The sequence below is a fragment of the Platalea leucorodia genome (genome assembly GCF_965183815.1).
Source record: "Platalea leucorodia genome assembly, chromosome: 1".
NCBI lineage: Eukaryota > Metazoa > Chordata > Aves > Pelecaniformes > Threskiornithidae > Platalea > Platalea leucorodia.
In genome coordinates, this window is record NC_138823.1 from 68101518 (window position 1) to 68122418 (window position 20901).

The window sequence follows — 20901 nt, forward strand, 5'->3', positions numbered from 1 at the left end:
TGTCACTTGAGGTAAGTTCTATTGTTAAAAGAAAAGTGTAACAGTACAATTTAGAATTAATGATTGAAATAGTCCTCTGAATATAATATTCTGTAGGAGTCTCACTCCTGCACAGAAGGGAGGTTGCAGTCTCCCAGGCTCTATAACCTGTTCCTTCCTTGTGGGAACCATAAAGTCAGTGGAATAGCCTGAACTCCTTTGTGGTTGTACTTTGTTCAGAAGTGGCAGCTGAACCAGTAACAGAAGTTTCTTTTAGACTGGAGCAATAAATCAGTGTTTATGTCTCTTTAGCCACTCTGAGTTCTAATAATTTGCTGTTTTCAAATCTTTTTTTTTTTTTTGCATTCTTAATAAGGATGTTGATACTTTTATTTTGGTTAGAATATGCCAATCAGTCAATTGAAAACTACTTGCTTCTTTGGTGGCTTTTTAATAGAAAGAATGGACTCCAGAAGTTGTGATTTCAGGACATTTTAACAGTGTAGAGGATGTAAAGTGGGATCCAGAAGGAGAGTTTATCATCAGTGTTGGTTCTGATCAAACTACTAGACTCTTCGCTCCGTGGAAAAGAAAACAAGAGACAGAGGTACGATCTTCAAAGATTTTGTGAGCTTGGTAAAGAGGGCTTGTCTGTTCTGGGTTTGGAACAAGTCACCTGAATATAACTCAAACCTTTAAATTTCCCCAAGCCATGATCTGTTGAAAACTGCTTGTGTAAATGCTTGGTTTGGTCATTCAGTATGTGCTGGTTTCACTTTAAAAAATCCTGGTGGCAGAGTTTTAGCAATCACATAGCATGACTGCTGTTTAATCCTGAGTTCACCCCTGGGTTACCTTCAGTTAGTGTTCTCACAGGGTCTTAAAAACCAGGCTCTGCAATAATTCAGAAGGAGGAATACATGGCTGATTCTAATAATCATCTGTTGCCCTTCTTTAACACTTGGTTAAGCACTGCTGCAGGTAGTCATAAAGAAACTCAGCTTTGGTTGTATGTTTTTACACAAGCTTAATCTAAGCAAAGTTCTCACTGTATTTTTTACACTACTTTGTTTATGACTCTGACTGTTTTACTGGAATGATTATCTGAACTGCATGAGTGCAGTTGGTACCTGTGCAAGCAACTTTTCCAGACAAATTATTCCTGAATAACTTTGTGTGTTCCAAAATAAGTCTAAATTTTGGTGTGGGAAATCCTGTCTAGGAATGCAAAAGCTCCTATTTCTAGTTGCTCATGCATTTTCCTCATCTACAAATACAGCTTTTTCTGGCAGAACAGTACAAATGTTCAATTCAGGAAACTGGCAGAAACTAGACTGATTGAAGTCATGTAAGACCCTGTGCAAGCTGTGCTCTTAGTTGGGGGAGGCAAAGGGTGCCTATTACAACTGTCTCACCAAAGCTTCTGTAGTGTAGACCAGCACAGGTTGTCTGATATTTTTGGGCGAGTGAATTTGGCATCAATTCCTTGATTTCCTTCTTCCAGGCCACACAGAAGTAGTGGCAATCCCAGCTCAAGTGCTAAGATTTGCCTTGTGTTGTACGAAGGGCATCTTCAGTTTCCTTTCCTGCCTTTTCCCCTGATCTCCAATCTGGAGGGTACAACAGCTCTGTGGAAAAGATAGTATGTCAGATTTGACATGTGGAAGCAAAGTCCAGGACTAGCACATGATGTAAGTTGGCAGCATTCAAAAGAGTTGTAAATATCACGTTCTCTATGACCTGCTGAAGTACCATTCTTTATTATGTATGCTGCTTGCTAAATTTTTATTCTGTTTTCTGAAAGAACTGAGCTTTGTATGGTTTACCTGTACAGCTGTTCCTGCTGTCCCTGAAACTTTTGAATTAATTGATTTAGCAGAGAGATTGCAGTCTTCATATCTAAGTTTGGCGTGAACTGAATTATCGTACTTCCCTTTCCTGTTCCGACAGAGAGCAGCCACCTGGCTAGTTCAACCAACTGTAAATCCAAGTAGCATCAACACTTGTTGCTGCACGAGGTGTAGGAGAAAGCTAGAGTATCCTGTCGGTGGGGTGAGATGGAGGGTTGAGATAGAAATGGGTCATTTGAAGGGGTGTGTTCAGGACTTCTGAACCCTGAAAACCAGGTGTTTAGTTCTGCTGCTCATGAACTTAGATAACATAGACTTTTAAAATGCCTTACTTTCTTTACCATACTGAGTTTAGCATTTGAAAAATTACAACAGGTGACATCTGATGTTTGTCTTAACAAGACACAATGAATGGTTCAGATATTTATGAAAAGTTAGTACTGCAGCTCAATATTCACATTTTTCTGTATAAAAAGAGAACTAAATGTTAAATGCAAATAATTATCCCTTCTTAAAATCTCAATTCTGATATTGTACTGGGTTCAAATATGAGAAATGAAGGATAACAATCAGCTTCAATTTGTCATGGAAATTTGCACCCTCATTTTTCTGGAAGAAGCTTATTGCATGACTTATGCAGCCCTCTCTTTGTCTGTTATTGTGTTTGGGGTTTTTTTGGTTTTTTTCATCCCTCTTATGTGCTGTATTCTAAAGCATGCGAAGGTGCACCTAGTAAAGGGTAAGAAATGTTTATTGCACTGTTCGCTTGGTGTGTGTTCGTGGTTTTTTTTTGTTTTTTGTATTTTGTTTTTTTTAAAGAATTAATGCTTTTTTCTCATTGGAAAATAATCAAGCTCTTGTGAAAACATGAGATTTTGTAGGATCTCTCAAATATCCCATTCAGGTTCTATCAGAAGCTTCAACATTTGAAACTCAGTTGAATTTTTAGTGTCATATATGCAGTCTGCAGTCAATGTAATGCCTTTCCTTATGTTTGTATGATATCTAGTACAATGTAAATTCTGTCTTGGCTGCAGTTTTCCAGGCATTATAATACTGAAGTAGTCTAAATTAATTGTAATTGAGTAAATTAATTCTAATTCTGCTAGTTATTAACTCAAAAGTGCACCCTGTATTTTTCCAACTGCAGTATCATGTAGGAGTAGAAGCAAATGGCATTAAAACTCTTTTCATGAAAGTGTATTTGCTTGAAGACAAAGGGTTTTTTTTTAAGAATCAATTATTTAATGTATAGAATAAATCAGATTTTTAGAAAAGCAATTTAAATAAATTAATATATTTTTTTGCTAATATTCTTTGCTTAGTGTGACTATAAAACTAACTTGCCTATCTAATTTCTGGTCAGCTCTTAATTCTGGTTTTCTTGGATTAATACTTGAAGTGTGGATATGAATATTTCGGGAAACTAGAAAAAAATTAATATGTCAAATGAAAACACTTCTAAAATCATCAGGATTTTCTAGATGTTTTTCCTATAAGAAGCTATTTTGGTTTTGTCATTTTTTTTGCAAAGCTTCTGTTAAATGGTCTCACTAAAATCGAGTATTTAAAGAAAGAGGGGAAGTAGGAACCTGTAGCCTGCTGACAGCAGTGCTGCTGTGCTTTGTGAAAGACAGATGAAGGAAGCAAGGTAATTATCGCTACCTTCGTTACGTCTTTCAGAGCTACAGCTTTGGAAGTAGTAAGTAGCAAACAATCCTCCTTTTGCTTAAGCAAATTATGTCCTATTCCTGACTGTCTAGCATAAAGAAGTCACAATAAGTGTGGTGTGCACTTAATAACAAAGGTAAGCAAATGCCTTAAACATACCTGTGCAGGGACACAGTTTACTAATTACCAGAATTGTTTGGTGGAAAAGTAGGATTTAACTGAGGTATGTGAGTATACATCAGTTTTATGAGTGTCAGTAGAAGGTTGCTATTAACTTTCCTTTATGTTAATAAAGTCAGCAAGTAAAGTATTAGTACTTTTTTGGAACTCAAAATCTTGCTGCTTCTCTGGTTAAGAATTGTGTTTTAACTGTGTGTCTGTTTAGGTAACCTGGCATGAAATTGCAAGGCCTCAAGTACATGGATATGACATGCGTTGTCTGGCGATGATCGGCCGGTTTCAGTTTGTGTCGGGAGCAGATGAAAAAGTGCTTCGAGTTTTTCGTGCTCCCAAGAATTTTATAGAAAATTTCAGTAACATCACTGGTATTCCAATGGAGAAGCTATGCTCCCACGTAAGTGTGCTAAAGCAATGCTAAATGAAGACAGCCCTCTTTCATGTAAATAAAATTAATGCTTTAGAAAACATCAAATTGCACTAAACTCTGTAAAAATTCTTTTAATAGTTCTGAAACCTCAACTTTGTTTTTCCTTTCCCTTCTATTTGCTTCCATGTGTGTTATTTCATATGTATTTTCATGGAGGTGTCTTATAAAACAGGTTTTATTTGAAACTAAACAAGACCTAGTGTCTGAAGATTGCAAGGAGTATGCGTAAATTTTAAATAAGTCAGACCAAGTAGACTACTGTACACACTTGGTAATTTGAAAGCAAACAATAAGCCTGGGAATGTGCTTCTCCTTAATTTAAGGCTGTACTAGTCTTGTCTAGATGTAATTATTGTTGTGTGGTTATGTGTTGTTGGTTTTTTTAATTGTATGCTTGGAAATAGCATAAAGCTTTCAGGACTGTTGTTAGTTGCTACATATAAATATTTATAAATATGTACTTGGTCATGCTTTATTTCCTCTGGCATTGGAAATTTTCTTGAGGCCTTTACATTCCAGTTCTTAGTTGTCAATAAGTATACTTTCTTACTCTGTGGAAAGATAAGACTGCAGAGTTGCCGTCCTTGGTTTGCTCCCCATTTGCTTTAAGATCTAATTCTGTTTTTCTCTACATTTTGTAGAGCAGACCTTATTCGGGATATTTGCCTCTGTACTGTGCCTCGCATGCTCTTTGCATTTCTGGCTCAAAAACGGTGTTTTCTCTGTAGCTTCTCAGAGATGGATTAGCCTTTCCATTTCATTTAACAATTGAAACATCTGGGAAAGAAATCTATTCATTTTTGATAGCAAGAAGTTACATAAGTAGCTGTTCAGCGCTTTAATTCCATAAGACTTTGTAAGCATTTGTGTTAATTGTACAAATAACATTGTGCTTTTATAATGCTGGCAGATGTCACTATTTTACTTTTCTGTAGAATTTCCTTATCAGCTCTTCTTCTGAGTGCTATTTTTTGATTTGTGATATCACAAAGTGTTTCACATGGGCTTTGTTTAAAGAGGAAGGCTTTATGAGCTCGAATGATACAGCTACTCTTAAATAGCTTTATTGAAATTGTTTTCTGTGAATACTTTTTTCATTAAAGTGGGTAAGCTTTTTCTTAATTTAGCTCAAGTGCCTTCCCCCGAAAAGTACTTAAAACCAAAAAAGCCAGCTTTATATTCAGAAAGGGTTGAATAGGATTATATTTGGTTCAAATCCATGGGATTGTATTATACTTCGGGTTGTAATGAAGAACCATTTTTGTTTTAGAGGCCTTAGACTGGTGTGCGTCTCATACGTTCTCTCATCGAATTATGAACATTTAAATAAATAACAGTATTTTAAGCTGTTGCCTAAATTATTAATCCAATTCTGTAAAACAGCCTGTCTTTGAACTTTTCAGATGCTGTAAGGAAGGGGTTTTACAGCTATTAAATCTAATCTTTTTCCATCTCTGCACCGAGGGTCCCAAGTTCACTTACCCTTTATAAATTTTGGCTTTTTCCCGCATACCTTTATGGAATTATTTTCTATCTGATGGTTAGTCGTTCCTCTGTCCTGCTCTGAACAGCCACGTACTCCAGCCACAGCTCTGTGCTATGTACTGGGTTGTGTTTGAAGTTGTGGGCAGAGGCACTCACCCTCTGTCCCCTTTTCCAAAATTTTTATTATTTCACCTCAGAACAGACTATTTCCCAGTTCTATTGTGTTAAAAACTGCAGTGCTCTCAGTTGATTAATTATCATGTATATCCTAGAACAAATAAAATTGTGAAAGAAAACCTGTAATTAGGTATGAAGATGCATGCTTTACAGCAAAACCCTTAAGCTGAGGCTTTAGATGAGCTTTTTTTCTGGCAGAGTACTCATCTTCATTTTGTCCAGGGTATGTTCTGGATAAGTTGGGAGTTTTTCAAAAGAGCTCCCCCTTCACTTCTCTAGAAAAGTCTCTTTTTATCACAGGAATTCCTTAAACTGTTGCCATTGAAATTTGAACCTACAGGACAATCTGTGTAACTTTTTTTTTTTTTTTTTTAAATTCAGCAATCATCTGATCTTCCTGAAGGTGCAACTGTGCCAGCTTTGGGATTATCCAATAAAGCAGTTTTTGAAGGTATGGCTAATGAGAAACAATGGTGATAGTGCTTCATGTGGAAACTTTTTTTTTTTTTAAATGATTGTTTTAGTGTATGTCTCTTTGTTAGGGCTGTCATTGTAAGCTTGACTGCAAGTTTAGAATCTAGAAATAAAATTGTGCAAAGTGTTTTTTTCTCTGGTAGCACCTAAATATGGTGCTTAAAAAGAATAAAAAAAAAGCACTAGTGAGAATATTTCTTGAGCCTTTGGTTTCTCCCCTAAACATCCCCTAATGTCTTGTGCAAACCCACAATGCTCTTTCCCTGCCTCCTATACTGTGTCCCACACCCTTGTAGGAAGTGACCCCACTCAGTCTGCTCAGTGCTCCTGACAGCCTCTCTTGTTGACTGATGTTGATGAGTTTCACATGGATGCTGGGGCTCATTGCTCTCCTGTGGTGGGTCTGGGGGTGCCAGGGCAGGATATTATTTGAATTCCCTCACCTGCCGTTGTTGCTCTCTTTTCTCCATGCTTGCTACCTGTGCCTCCCCCCACCCTGCCCTGAGAAGACTGATGACTTTTAGCCAAAAAAATTAGTATTGAATAGTGTCCTGTGAAAACTAGGTTCGGAGTTGTTGAAGCAGAACTACCTGTTGCTACTTGTGGTTTCTCTGTAAAATACCTTGACTTCCGAAGCTGGATTCTGGAGTCCTTTTCACGCTCTCCTCAAATGTTAGCACCCTTGTAGAGGCTTATAGAAGTAATGATGCATTGAGGGGGATCAGTCACATTTTCTGTTCCAGTGAAAAGAGCCATAAACCTTCTCCAGTTAGATGATGCTTTGTGAAAGTATTTGGGAAGGAAGAATTAGTTAGCCAGTAGTAACTAATGTTCTGTCAGTAAAGGCTGGTGAGGCACCAGATGGGTTTCTTAGAGAGATGGTGGGGATTGCATTGTGGAGGAACGAGGAAGGAGGGACAAATATCTGTCTAGAATGATAAAAATAACTGAGTGGTGTCTTGAGACTGGGGATGGGACTGATAATCTCATGTTTAGTAAAGCGTCTGGTAAAAATGCACTTACACTAGAATCTACAAATTAGGTCAGACCTGTTTTTTCTGTGCTTAAAGCTTTATCAAAGGTGTGAATTAAAAAAAGAAGCATTTTAATAAGCTTTTTCTCTAGGGTCTTCAATGCCAATACAGCTAAATTTTCTGAAATCTTCTGTGAGAGGAAAGTACCTTTGTTGTACTTGAAGTAACTCGTAAAATACATTTTGGCAAAACCTCTTTTTTATGCTTTCTCATGAGTCCTTCCGCTGAGAGAGGGAACAAAACTTCCTTCTCCTAGAGTATCATCACACAGAGAATAACTAATTTCCATTGATTTCATGTGGCACACCCAGAAGCAGCACTATGAGTAAAAAAGCTGTCAAGTTTTCCTGCACTGTCCACCATTGCCCACCTAATGCTGTCAGCACTGATGGCTTAGGTTAAAGCCCTGCAGACCTCTCTTCTTTCTTACTCTGCAGAGGAATCTTCATGGTGAGCGATGATCAAATGGTGGTTTCAAATTAGGTAAATGTTGCTAATTTCACTTTCAAGGGGAGAGAAGACAGGATGAATGAGAAGATAGACTTTCTGTTCTGCTTTTTCTGTACCTGCTTTTTTAAACTGCTGTATTTGAAATGTACATTTGGCAAAAAGTTAGATTCTGAGAACAACTCTTCCCCAACTCTGTACCTTTTTCGTAAATAATACCTTCAAAGTGAAAGACAGAGTTGAATTTTAACTTAAAATTAACTGAGTAATTCAGTTACTTCTGGTACTTTTCCCTAAAGCTAAGGACGGGCAGATGGAGATAGGAAGCAGAATGAAGCCCCAGTTGTCGAAGAGGTGGCAGTCACCGACCTGCTCCTCCACCTGGATGCTCACAAGTCCATGGGGCCAGACAGGATCCACCTGAGGATACTGAGGGAGCTGGCAGAGGAGCTGGCCAAGCCACTCTCCATCATTTATCAGCAGTCCTGGTCAACCGGGGAGGTCCCAGCTGACTGGTAGTTGGCAAATGTGATGCCCCTCTACAAGAAGGACCGGAAGGAGGATGTGGGGAACTACAGGCCTGTCAGCCTGACCTCAGTGCTGGGGAAGGTCATGGAACAGATCATCTTGAGTACCATTACGTGGCATGTGCAGGACAACTGGGGGATCAGGCTCAGCCAGCATGGGTTTATGAAAGGGAGGTCCTGCTTCACTGACCTGATCTCCTTCTGTGACAAGGGGACCCGCTTGGTGGATGAGGGGAAGGCTGTGGATGTTGTCTGCCTGGACTTTAGTAAGACCTTTGACACTGTCTCCCACAGCATTCTCCTGGAGAAGCTGGCTGCTCACAGCTTGGATAAGTGCACTCTTTGCCGGATGAAAAACTGGCTGGACGGCCGAGCCCAGAGAGTGGTGGTGAATGGAGTCAAATCCGGTTGGCAGCCGGTCACAAGTGGTGTTCCCCAGGGCTCAGTGTTGGGGCTGGTCCTGTTCAACATCTTTATTGATGATCTGGATGAGGGGATCGAGTGCACCCTCAGTAAGTTTGCAGATGACACCAAGTTGGGTAGAAGTGTCGATCTGCTGGAGGGCAGGAAGGCCCTACAGAGGGACCTGGACAGGCTGGATCGTTGGGCCGGGGCCAACTGTATGAGATTCAACAAGGCTCAGTGCCGGGTCCTGCACCTGGGTCACAACAACCCCATGCAGTGCTACAGGCTGGGGGAGGAGTGGCTGGAGAGCTGCCTGGCAGAAAAGGACCTGGGGGTGTTGGTTGACAGCTGCCTGAACATGAGCCAGCAGTGAGCCCAGGTGGCCAAGAAGGCCAATGGCATCCTGGCTTGTATCAGGAATAGTATGGCCAGCAGGACCAGGGAGGTGATAGTGCCCCTGTACTTGGTACTGGTGAGGCCGCACCTCGAGCACTGGTGAGGCCGCATCTCGAGTACTGTGTTCAGTTTTGGGCCCCTCACCACAAGAAGGACATGGAGGTGCTGGAGCGTGTCCAAAGAAGGGCAATGAAGCTGGTGAAGGGTCTAGAGCACAGTTCTTATGAGGAGCGGCTGAGGGAGCTGGGGTTGTTTAGTTTGGAGAAGAGGAGGCTGAGGGGAGACCTTCTTGCTCTGTACAACTGCCTGAAAGGAGGTTGTAGCAAGGTGGGGGTTGGTCTCTTCTCCGTAGTAACAAGTGATAGGACAAGAGGAAACAGCCTCAAGCTGCGCCAGGGGAGGTTTAGGTTGGATATAAGGAAAAACTTCTTCACCGAAAGGGTAGTCAGGCACTGGAGCAGGCTGCCCAGGGAAGTGGTTGAGTCTCTACCCCAGAGGTATTTAAAAGACGGGTAGATGTGGTGCTTGAGGACATGGTTTAGTGGTGGACTTGGCAGTGTTAGGTTAACGGTTGGACTCGATGATCTTAAGGGTCTTTTCCAACCTTGGTGATTCTGTGACTGAGCCCTTGGCAGTTTTGCTGAAGTTTGCAAATTTTAGATACACTTCTGCAAGCATGGCTTTTCATTTAGAGGTCTAAATTAAGTTTAGGAATTCATCACTTGTATCTGAGATTTTTGCCTTAAACATTTTCCAATACAGAAGGAAGGGTTTAGCATTGGGGAAGCACAGGTTCAACTCCTGGTGACTGCTTATTTCAGGTAAATCAAAGTCTCTTTAAGAACCTCTAAAAGAGACTGTGCTGATGGAGAGAGGTCAGTCTTGGAATGAAATTAGTCCAAAGGTTAGATTTTTTTTTTTTTTCCCCCTCCTCCTCATTCTCATGTGCATTAGAATAACTAAATTCTAATATTCATATTATTGTAACTCTGGAAGCAGAGAAACCAATTTCAATTACTTACATTGTAAAAACAATAGATTTTTTTACTTGTATAATAAGCGCTTATATTTTCCCTCCTGTCAAGTATGTTCTCTCTAGCTAATGAAGTCCTTACTTTTGAATAGGAGATATGGCTGTTCAACTAGCTGAGGATGAAGAAACATTTAATACCATTTCAAATCAGTATCCTGAGATTTATTTTCAACCCTTGATCCTTACAGGTATGAGATTCATTTCTATTGTAGGAAATAAAGAATGAGGTTCATTGGATATAAACTTGAAGCATTATTTAGCTGGTTTTTAGATTATTTAGTGCCAAATTTGAATATGATGTACAAATGTCTTTTAGAACCTCCCCCAGAGGATCACTTGCTGCAGAATACCTTGTGGCCTGAAATTCAGAAGCTGTAAGTTTTATTTTTCTTTCTTATTTCATTTACAAAATTTCCAGAAGGCTATTACAACACATTAATGTAGTCTGGTCTTGTAGCTCTTCCTGTTGTACTACCTGATTTGACTATGTGTGCAATATACTGCTTGTAAAATAAATAAATTATATGTATATAAAAATTAGGAAACTGCAGAAAATGGCAGTTAGAACTGATGTGCAACAAAATTTTTTTTCACTAGTTGTTTCTGTGCCAGTGAAATGTGTATGGTTTTTAGCATAAAGCTATTCTTTTGAATTTGACTTTCATTGTTGCTTTGGATGTTTGTCTTTTGAAGGTCTGTTTAGGGCACCGATCCCTGTTTTTTTCCCTCTTTGTTCCAAGAGAATAGTAAGGTTTCCGGTCTACTATAAGAAACTGTGGCATGTTTTCATGGTCTTATCTGTGCTGTGGAAAGTGATGGGCCTCTCTTTCCATGCTGCAGCCTTTGTTTATGTCTGTCTGCTCAGCACATCTGCTTAAAACTTTGCCTATACTGAAGGTCTCTCTGTGTAAGGAGTTTTCTGCTTCTTTCCACTTCGTGGCACAGACTTCCCGATCAAGTTTGTCTTTCTGGTATGGAAGTAAAGGCTGAGGCATCAAAGGAGGAGCTTCCCCCTGAAGCCTAATAGAGTTGTAAGATGCAATCGATAGAAGCAGCAGCCAAAATAGGATGTGTCTAGTGGCAGAGTGAAGTGATGAATGTTGAATACGATGGTTACAAACCCAGTTTGGGTACTGAATGCTGATAGAGTGGGCTGTGCACTGCAAAGATAATAGAGTTAGGTGGTCATTACAATAATTGTTTTGAGGTTGCAGGGTTTAGAATTCTTCAGCTGTGTGTTGTTCCTTCCGTTCTGAGATTGACACCAATCTGCAAATGAAGGTTGTCACCTTATTTGTTCCCTAAAGATCCCGGGAACATTAGGCTATACTTTCACAGTCTTCAAAGTTTCAGTATCAGTCTTCAAAGTATAGCACAAAGAAATGAATCATCTCAAGCTCTTATGGGTTTATTTATCTGAATCTCCTGAAAGAGTGGTCTCAGGCAGGAACAAGAAGAATGTTGAGCCTTTGATGATGATTACAGCTACCTTCATACGTTACCGGTTTTGTGACTTCAGTTGGGGGGCAGGAAATAAAAAGCTTTGGGAAAACAGTTTGCAGGTTGCTTTCATTTGACTGAGTGGGAGTTTTTGTAGGAGCTCATCTTTACTTTCAACTGGGCAGTTAATCATCTTTGAATGCTTTTAAGCTCTTTTACTGTGTTTATACTCAAAAGTGCTTCTAGGAGGAAAGCTGCTGGATATTAGACTGTATCGGCACATTTTGTAATTTCTAACTGTTACGTTAACTGCTTCTCCTGTGCATGCTATGGCTGCTAATGCACCCGCTCACGTAAGTAGTTTGATGAGGGATCTTTAAGTACTGAAAAGGAGCCAAGGCCAAAATTTTTCTTAATTTGCCTTTGACATTTCTCAAAGTCTAGTGAGACATTAATCTTTGATATTCTGCTACAGGAGTACTGCCTATCTGCTTTTATATCCTGCATTCATTAAAATAACTACATTTTATGATGGTCTTCAGGTGACTTATCTGAGCAATTTTTTCCGTTTTTAGAGACACTGCTAATGATAGGGATTCTTTTATGCAAAGGCAACAAGATATAAAGCATTCATAGACTTTCAGGTTTTTTGCTCCAGATAATCTTGAAAGAAGTAACATGAAATTGCATAATGTAGATTTCAAGTTGCCATAGCAGCAGAAAAACTGCGAGGAACAGACTTGCTAAAAATAGCTTGCTTGTCATTGACATTTGTGTATTCCCAGCTCTAACTTGACACCAAATTTTGAAGGATTAGTGTTGGGTTTTGAAAACTGTTTGCTTGAGTAGGTTTTAGTATGAAGAATTTGCTGAATTTTTTTACATAATCTAATAACTTTAAAATAAAAATATGATCAATCCTGTGAGAGTATGCTAATCTTTATCCTCTTGGAAAATTACCATAGAGAGTTCATACGCAGCAGGCTGAGATTAAAGCCTGAGTGTTGACATATATATTTATGTTTATATGTATGTACATTTCTTGTAATACATTTGGAAGTCTTGAGAGATCCTTTTTGATGCTAGAAAATTACTGTAATCATTTCTCTGGACACTTTGAAAGTCCAGTCAGTTTAGCTGTGCATAAAAAAATTGCTATGAATTGCACATTGCTAAGGTAAAATTGCTTGTGGTTGAAAATGTAATTTCATTATTCATTCATGCAGTTGCTTCTCTCCATTGTGAACCTTTTTTTTGGTGTTGTACTACATAATGAAGGGATCAGATTGCATCTGTGGGGGCAGGGGAAGGGGTTGGACTGGCGCTTCTATACTTGCAAGGCTCATACACTCTTGTAAACAGCATCTCCTGTTGCCACTAAATTTATTCTCTTTACTGGAGACAACACTGGGCTAGGCTGTCCATCTGACCTATGATAGTCCTGTCATGTGACTTTGCAAAAGACAGTATTTTAGGTTTTATTTTAATTTAAAGAGAAAGATTACATTTTAATGCTTCTATATTTAGCAAGAACAAAGTTGCATGCAGAAGCTCAAAATGTTTCTGTCAAGTGCTCTTCAATACTACATTTGGGACATAAAGCAGAAGTAATGGAGGACTTGTTCCACAAGCTGTTCCATAGGTTATTTTTCCTTCATTGAATTTCAGGAAATGTATACTTTTCATGGAATAAATATTTTTCAGTTTTGGAAACTTGACTTTCAGTGGTTTTCACTACAAAATACTCTCAAGGAATGTGCTTTAAAAGTAAGCATTATGATAAAACTCTTGCTAGTGGCAGAGTAAGGGGAAGACAGGCAGTAATAGCTTCATCGTTATAAGATATAATCAAATTTGCAAATTAACATTCCAGTTAAGCGCAGCCAGCAGTCCCTCTTCCCCCTGAAGGTCCAGGCACAGTTACTCTTCATGAAAAGGCAGTGCATCCCCAGTCTTCAGCCATGGGTGTGGGAGTCTATCAATGGGATATGCCCAGCAGCAACTCTTTGGGACTCTGTTCAACAGATACAGGCAGTAATTTGTCATTTAAACAGATGATTATTTTGGCTGAAAGTGAAATCCCATGAACATCAATCCCATATAAGAACTTCTTAGCATCATTGCTGACCACAGGAGTTTATTAAGAGAACTGCCTATCTCTTCAGAGCTTGGAATCAAAGGACAGCCCTCCCTCCCCCCGCAACTGATATTTAGGTGATATTTGTCTACTATTTATGGGTTACATCTCCAATTTTACTCTACTTCCAGTCTGTTCTGTGACTGATTTTAATTTGTGTTAGTCTGTTAGTTCTGCTTATTAGTTAAATCCCAATCCAGACATGTGAGCTTGAATTCCAGCAGAACTTGTGCAAAGACTGATTAAAAATGTAATTCTGGAGGATGCTAGAAGTTTTGGGGTGTTTACAGTGTTGTTCCAACATGATTCTTGTTCTCTAGTTCAGAAATCTTCTTTCAGTATTTCACAGAACAGACATCCTTTGGCTGGGTGTTTGTGGTGTATTTCTTTGGTGATCTTCAAATATGTGGCTTCTGACTTTTATTGGTAGTGTTAAGATTGCTTTACAAGAAAATAAGAATACATTAAATGCTGCTTTAGTCTGCTTTGTTAATCATTAGTGTAGCTTCTGCAGTGCTGATGCTTTAGGACTATGGAATGGGCTGAAGAGATTGTTCTGTAGTTAGTTCCTAAATGTGAAAGAATTTATGCAGATATTTATATTGAATGCTGAACATTATTAGGAATTAAATAGTGGTGAGAAGTTCCTGGCAGGTGCCTTTCATTTTTGCAAAGGGATTTAAATTAACATAAGAACCTTGATACATACTGCAAAAATGACTGATGTGTTAAATATCTTTTCACATTTATTTCAGATATGGACATGGATATGAAATTTTTTGTGTTGCTTGCAATAATTCAAACACTGTAATTGCCTCAGCATGTAAGGTAAGAAAAGATTCTAGCACCATCTAGTGAAAAGTGCCACCAGATTTCTAGGGCTGACAGAGCAGGAGTCAGAATTCAGGTCGGGCTGAATTCTGTTCTTTCACTTAAATGTGAAAGATTTTGTATAGACGACAGCTGCCTTGCGAAGGTGAGAGTGAATGCAGATATGCTATTACTCGTAAATTATGTATGATTAATTTGAAGATATTAGTAAGATAAATTTTAACAAATATAGGTATAAAACTTTTTCTTACTGATACATTGTCAGCATTAGTAGAAAGTAGTGAAACAATCTTGAAACTTGCCAGAGGAAAGCTGATTCTAACTTGACTGCAAGCCTTAAAACAAGCCCCCTAACATCTTAGTGTTTTGAAATGTGTGACTTTTATATTTGCTTTCATTAATTCTCACTGATATTTTTTCCATCAATACAGGCTTCCAAAAAAGAACATGCAGCAATTATTTTGTGGAGCACTACTTCTTGGAAGAAACTGCAGAGTTTGTTATTTCACAATCTGACTGTTACTCAGCTGGCATTTTCTCCTAATGACAAATTTTTATTAGCGGTTTCTAGAGACAGAAATTGGTCACTGTGGAGGAAACAAGACTCATCAGAGTCAGGTAAGATATATATAAAGTGGATATACACATTTGAAGACTTCATGGTTTGTTTGATATTTTTGGCTTCAAAATATTTGAGAGAGAATTGGTAAAATACTTTGATGGCCATTTTCCTTATAACATTTAAGAATTAAATAGTGTTGTAGGCTCCTGTGGCTTTAAGAAGTGTAATTGATGGTGTATAGGAAAGCTAGAAAGGGAATTAAAATGTGGAGAAGAATGTGATCAGGCCTTAAATGCTGTTTGACTGATGGATGTAATGAAGTCTGCTATTTGCCTCCTGCCTTCTGCTTGTGATTGTATGTTTCAGATTTACTGAAATCAGGTGTACGTGCTGGAGTGTAATGCCTGAACATCAGACTGGTTTCTATCAAGGATCTCATCTCAGTGATCTGTGCATGCTAGGTTGGAAGGTTCATTGCTACACCTGTGTCCTGCATAGAGTTGCCTTGTCCCTGTTTGCAGGGCATGACGCTTTGAGACTCTCAACAGGATTAATCTCTGTCTTTGGTGTGGCTTTCTGATAATCCTACACAATTGATTAATTTGACTAGGACTGGCTCTGTCTGGAAAAAGAGCTGATAGTAAAGATTCAGTTGACTTTCTCATTAAGACTTTGAGCCTTGCAAAATCATGAGGAGATTGCTATTGAACGCTTTAACGGATTCCTAGAACAGATGCTTATGCTGAAAACATCTATCATTGCACTGTTGGCTTAATAGCACATAAACACTACTGGGCTCTATAGAGTTTTCTTAGAGACTTGGCAGTGTGTTTTGGCCCCTTCAGACAGTGTCCAGTTGTATCCTGGCTTGAGATTTCTTTTCTATTCTAAAGCTTGGCATGTTTTCCACAGTAGTTACACAATGTTTCAGGATAAGGAGTATGAATTCTCATAGGAAGTAGAGGAAATGTTCTTTTCATCTGTTCATCAATAACTTTTATGTCTATAAAGAACATCATTATCAGTGTAAAGCAAAACTGCTGGTATTGGCATCCTAAGAAGTGGTTATTCAAAGTCTATGCTCCAAAATTACAGCCTTTTCTGCTTAGGAAAATCATTCCCATTTACTGATCTGCTGATCAGATTTGTTGCCTGATTGTATGCATATTGAAATAGCAGCCTGTCTCTTTGGGGACAGATTAATCTTTACGATTAGTTCATTATGATTTGAGCTCTTGGGGCTTTACTGGTAAATAGGAACTGTAGTGAAATCACTGGGGTTACGTGTACACATGGTATATGTTGGACTATACTAAAACTTCTGAAGTCAGTGATCTTGTGAAAAACTTGTATAGAGAGAACCTGAAGGTCTTATACTTCGACTTAAATTCTTCTGAAACAGATATTCATGTAAAAGATCAAACTGTTCCTACTGTTTTAGTGCTATAAGGGCTGACTGATACGGTCTTGAATAGGTGCTAATTATCATTGTGGTAAGTGTTGGAAAAAATATTTACGTGATGCTAAGTATTCCTGGTTGCTTTAAAGATGAGTGGAATGATGTGCAAGTATTCCTACAGTTCTTACATAGAGTAAGTAAGAGTAACAATTACTTTTAATATGTAGAGTAGTTGAAGCAAGGGTTTTCCTCTGTATGTTTTATTCCAGGACCGGTTTTCAGTTGCTGTGCATACACAGACAAAAATACAGCTGTTCACAGTCGAATCATTTGGTCTTGTGATTGGACACCAGATAGCAAGTATTTTATTACTGGCAGTCGGGACAAAAAGGTAATTAATATAAAAGGAATTTAAAAAGCTCAGGATTATTTCAAATGTATTTTACGTTAGCAAATGCTGTGTTCTAATGAGCCCATATTCTATAAATACACAAAAAGCTTATTGTGTGTATTACCACAGAAATCAGTGAGACTTTCATATGCTAAACAAGGTGCTTGAATATGTATGTACAAGACTGTGGTCTGCCAGTTGGGCTTCCTCCTTTTTTCATACAGTAAGACAAGCATATGTCACATAACGTATGGGTCTCTTAAGTTTTTCTGGTTTTGTTGTCAGTGTCTTTAATGAAATCAGACAGACTGCCTAAAAAGTTGAATCTTTGTAGATAGACATTTTTTACTATTTTAGGGGTCACCCACTTTGTTCTGTGCCCTGGGAGTATTTTAACTAAGTTATTCCTTAGGTTTTTGTAAACGCATTTACAAAAAGATTAAAGTGAAAATTCCCAGATGATTCTGTTTCTTACAGGTCATTATTTGGGGCCAGTGTGATTTATCTGTGACTACTGAAGGGAATATGTTGGATTCAGTCAAGCCTTGTTCAACAGTACTGGATGCTGGGGATTCTGTTACTGCTGTTAGTATCAGCCATGTGCTTACTCCTGATGGAAGGTATTGCTGTTTTTCTGTAATGCCATTTTGTGTTTAATTTGAAATTAGTTTTTTTTTTGCCCTTTAGTCAGTTTTCTGTGGCTAAACATCTCCTAAAATTACTTGTCAAATACTTTGACCATTCTTTGAACTGGATTAAATCTCCTCTTTTATTTCCTAGCCTTCTTTTCAGGTGTATGGCAACGTCTTCAAACAGTGTAACAAGAAAAAAAAAAAAAGAGGGGAGGGGGACATTAATGCACCTGAGACACATTCATTCTTCCAACAATATTGACCGGCCTGATGCTGTAATAAGCTCCTTATTTTTTTCCTAACCAAATATACTTTGCAGGTTTCTGCTTTGCTCATTTTTTATGAAGAAGCTTGGAATTAAATTGTGATATTTTTTCATGAAAAAGTAAATATTGATTCAAAGGGCAAGGTGCAACACAGTGTTTGCTAGTTCTTTGTAGCTTGCATTAGAGTCTGTTTCACTGAGCTGCCTACTGCAATCTCTTTCAGAACTAATGCAGTTGCTCTCTTGATAGATATATTGTTGCAGTAGGCTTAGAGAATGGGAAGATTGTCTTGTACACATGGAAGCAGAGCGGGCAAGAACCAGCACTAGCTGATTGGACCATGTGTGTTGAGATGGATAACAGGTATGTCTTTTGAAGTAAGTTAGGAGTGAGGAAATATTATTCTTGAGACTAATTGTGCTGGAGTTCTGTTCTTATAATATAAAATGATATTAAACTGGTTTATTTGTATATAAAAAATTGTTATCCTTTTTACAAAAAGGCTGATCCCTGCAAGTCTAAAGATGTCTTCAAGCAAAACCTGGAAATAAAAATATTTGTTATTTAGATTTATTTAAAAAAAACAACAAACCCCAAAGAAAGCAGGTGAGGGGCGTTAAACCCCCCAAATACTTCATGCTATGCAAATGCTTTGAGAAGTATTACCCTTTGTTGGCACCACTTAAAAAAAAAAAAAAAAGCTTTGTTACCTGTAGCTGTAAAATAAGATGATAGAAAGCACTGAAGAGGGGAGGAAAAGGATCACTGTCTGTATACATCAGCAAAACATTATGGAGTGAATGACAAGTTTTCAGGAGCAGCTTCTAGCAGAAACCAAAGGAATGACAGGCTATATGTGGTACTGCTGTGGTGACAGCTAGAGAAACTCTCTGTAGAGAGACTTTGAGTGTTTCACTTGGAGCACTCTCCTAGATTCTTCCTTCACTTACTGGCATTGGTAGTACCAGAAATGAAAGTTGGTGTTGACTTTGGCCTGTGTGTGCTTGAAGTGAATTGGAAAGAGACACCAGATAAGAGGAAATGGCAGGCTAAAAGCCAGAAATCTGTCATATCTCAGTAACTGAGATGCTAGACCTGCAGCTTAATGTGGTAAAACTTGAAATCAATAGCTGTTTAAATTATTGATGAGTGAGAGGATAAAATGTCATTACTGTTAATGGCCCTACTTATTTTGAGAACTTAATACCTGCTGGTTGTCACAAGTCAGTTTTTCCTCAGTTGGTGGTGTTAAAAGAAGAGTACTAGTTATATAAATGTTGATGTTTACACTCACATGCCCAGCTGTGTTTGACATTTTGCAGTTATGTATGGATTTCTTTTTGTTGCAGCCAAAGTCATGCTCTTGCTGTGAAACGTTTATGTTGGAGACATCATGCAGGCAGAGCTGGACATAATGATCAGAACAGCAGTGAGTGGTTGCAGCTTGCAAGTTGTGGAGCTGATCACTGTGTTAAGATATTCAATGTCAACAGATTTGCTCTTTAGCAAAGGCAGCAGGCCTGTCTGTGAAAAACAGATTCATAACATTTTATTTCAGCTTTAACCATTTTGTTTGTTGAATTTGCTGGTTTCTGCTGTGGAAAGTGAATCATCTGACATGTAACTTATTAAAGCAACTCTTGTGGTAGTTTGAGATGTCAAATATTTTTCTAATTCTGCAGTTCCAGGAATATGAAGTATTTTATAGTTTTGGTTGTTGAATATCCTGGAACTGAGGGATGGGAGAAGGATAACAAGACAGTCTTGTTCACTGTGACTCCAGGAGTGGGTGGGAAGCTGCCACTACTTGGGTTCTTCTGTGCTTGGGATTGCGAGTGGAGTATTGAATTGTTTTGAACTCCTTACTGCTATTAAACTCAACTGTCAGTTGACCTGCCAGTGCTACACTGTGTGTTTAAGCACATGCAGTTAAGCAGAGATCAGAGTTAAATATCGAGCTTTCTCTGCCTTCTGAATGTATATTACAACCCTGGTCCAAGTTTTGGACTGCCTTACTTTAGAAGGAGTAGTTTGTGTCTGCATGCTTGGGCAGGCCTGCTTGCTTGTTTTTCCTGTCTGTATTCCTCTTTCTTCTGCTGTGCAGAGTGCTGGGCTCATGCTTCTTTGTCATGTGGGGCTTCAAGCCTAACTCACAGGTCACTTAAATCTTCTGGTGCCTCCTCTGTGTACCTGTGAGCCCTTTCTGAGCAGAGTGCTATGGAAGAGCCACCTCTTATTCTGCTTGTGGGGTATCCTCTACAGTTTGGGCTGAAAAGGCTTATCAGTAGGCAGGAGCTGAAAGGTGGCAGCCATTTCTTATACTGTCTTTGGACTCTTCATGACTTTTGAGTGCTCCTTATCTATTCTGGTGAGAAGTTGAACCAGTTAACTTATTTGTCTGATTGTCTTGTAATTTAAATAGAATGATAATAGACCTCAGCAGGTCTGTCTCCAATTCCAAAGTCTAATTAGAAATCCATTAAACTTCGGGGTGAAATTATTTTTGTTCCAGAACCACTTGCTACCTGAACTGGTAGTGCAGAAATAATTGGAATTGTGCTTAACTTTTTACTGTGTTGCATCTTTAGATAAAGAACAGTTCTTTCACAGTGGGCCAAGCTCTTTTCAGAATAATTATAGTTTATATTTTAAAGGTTTTTATATTTTAGCTTTTTATTTTCAATTCTGTTTCTCAGCATTAAAAAAAAATTCTTTAAAATGACTTAGGGGAATAAAAACCTGACTTCTTAATAATGATGCTTTGCTATGTTTTACTTGTAGTACCCTGTGCTTTCCTTACATGTGTGCTTTAAGCATTTGAGTAGTGTATTTTACTTGTCTGCGAATTTTTAAACAACCATGGACTGTATTCTGGCAAAAGACAGACATGACTTACCACTCATGAGGCTCCAAAAAGTTGCCAAAAGTGGAAATTTATTCTATGTCACAACTGTAATTTGGTGTCTGACTTGCAATTTGATGATTATACTGGATGATACTTTCTAATACTAGGACGCCTTGCCATGCAGCCCCTCTAGCCTCTAGGCAAAAGTGAAATGTCATGTTGTCCCTCTCTTTTATTTTGTGAAATGCTGTCATTAAATGAGCATCAGCTGTTACATGATTTAGTAATCCATTCCATTACCCCTGGGATTTTT

The 20901-nt window shown here is 38.5% G+C and overlaps 1 protein-coding gene across 1 annotated transcript in view; it reads left to right on the top strand.

Annotated features, from left to right (window-relative positions):
• Positions 1–19495, top strand: part of ELP2 (elongator acetyltransferase complex subunit 2) — a gene marked incomplete at its 5' end in the record, with an annotated part of 40072 nt that extends 20577 nt beyond the window's left edge. The window contains 11 exons of the mRNA XM_082329131.1: positions 437–586; positions 3886–4074; positions 6151–6220; positions 10178–10273; positions 10402–10459; positions 14418–14490; positions 14925–15111; positions 16724–16845; positions 17323–17465; positions 17993–18106; positions 19093–19495. Of these exons, the coding sequence (XP_082185257.1) occupies positions 437–586; positions 3886–4074; positions 6151–6220; positions 10178–10273; positions 10402–10459; positions 14418–14490; positions 14925–15111; positions 16724–16845; positions 17323–17465; positions 17993–18106; positions 19093–19249 (1359 nt within the window). The 3' untranslated portion in view covers positions 19250–19495. The remainder of the gene's footprint in view (positions 1–436; positions 587–3885; positions 4075–6150; positions 6221–10177; positions 10274–10401; positions 10460–14417; positions 14491–14924; positions 15112–16723; positions 16846–17322; positions 17466–17992; positions 18107–19092) is intronic.
• Positions 19496–20901: the final 1406 nt, after the last annotated feature.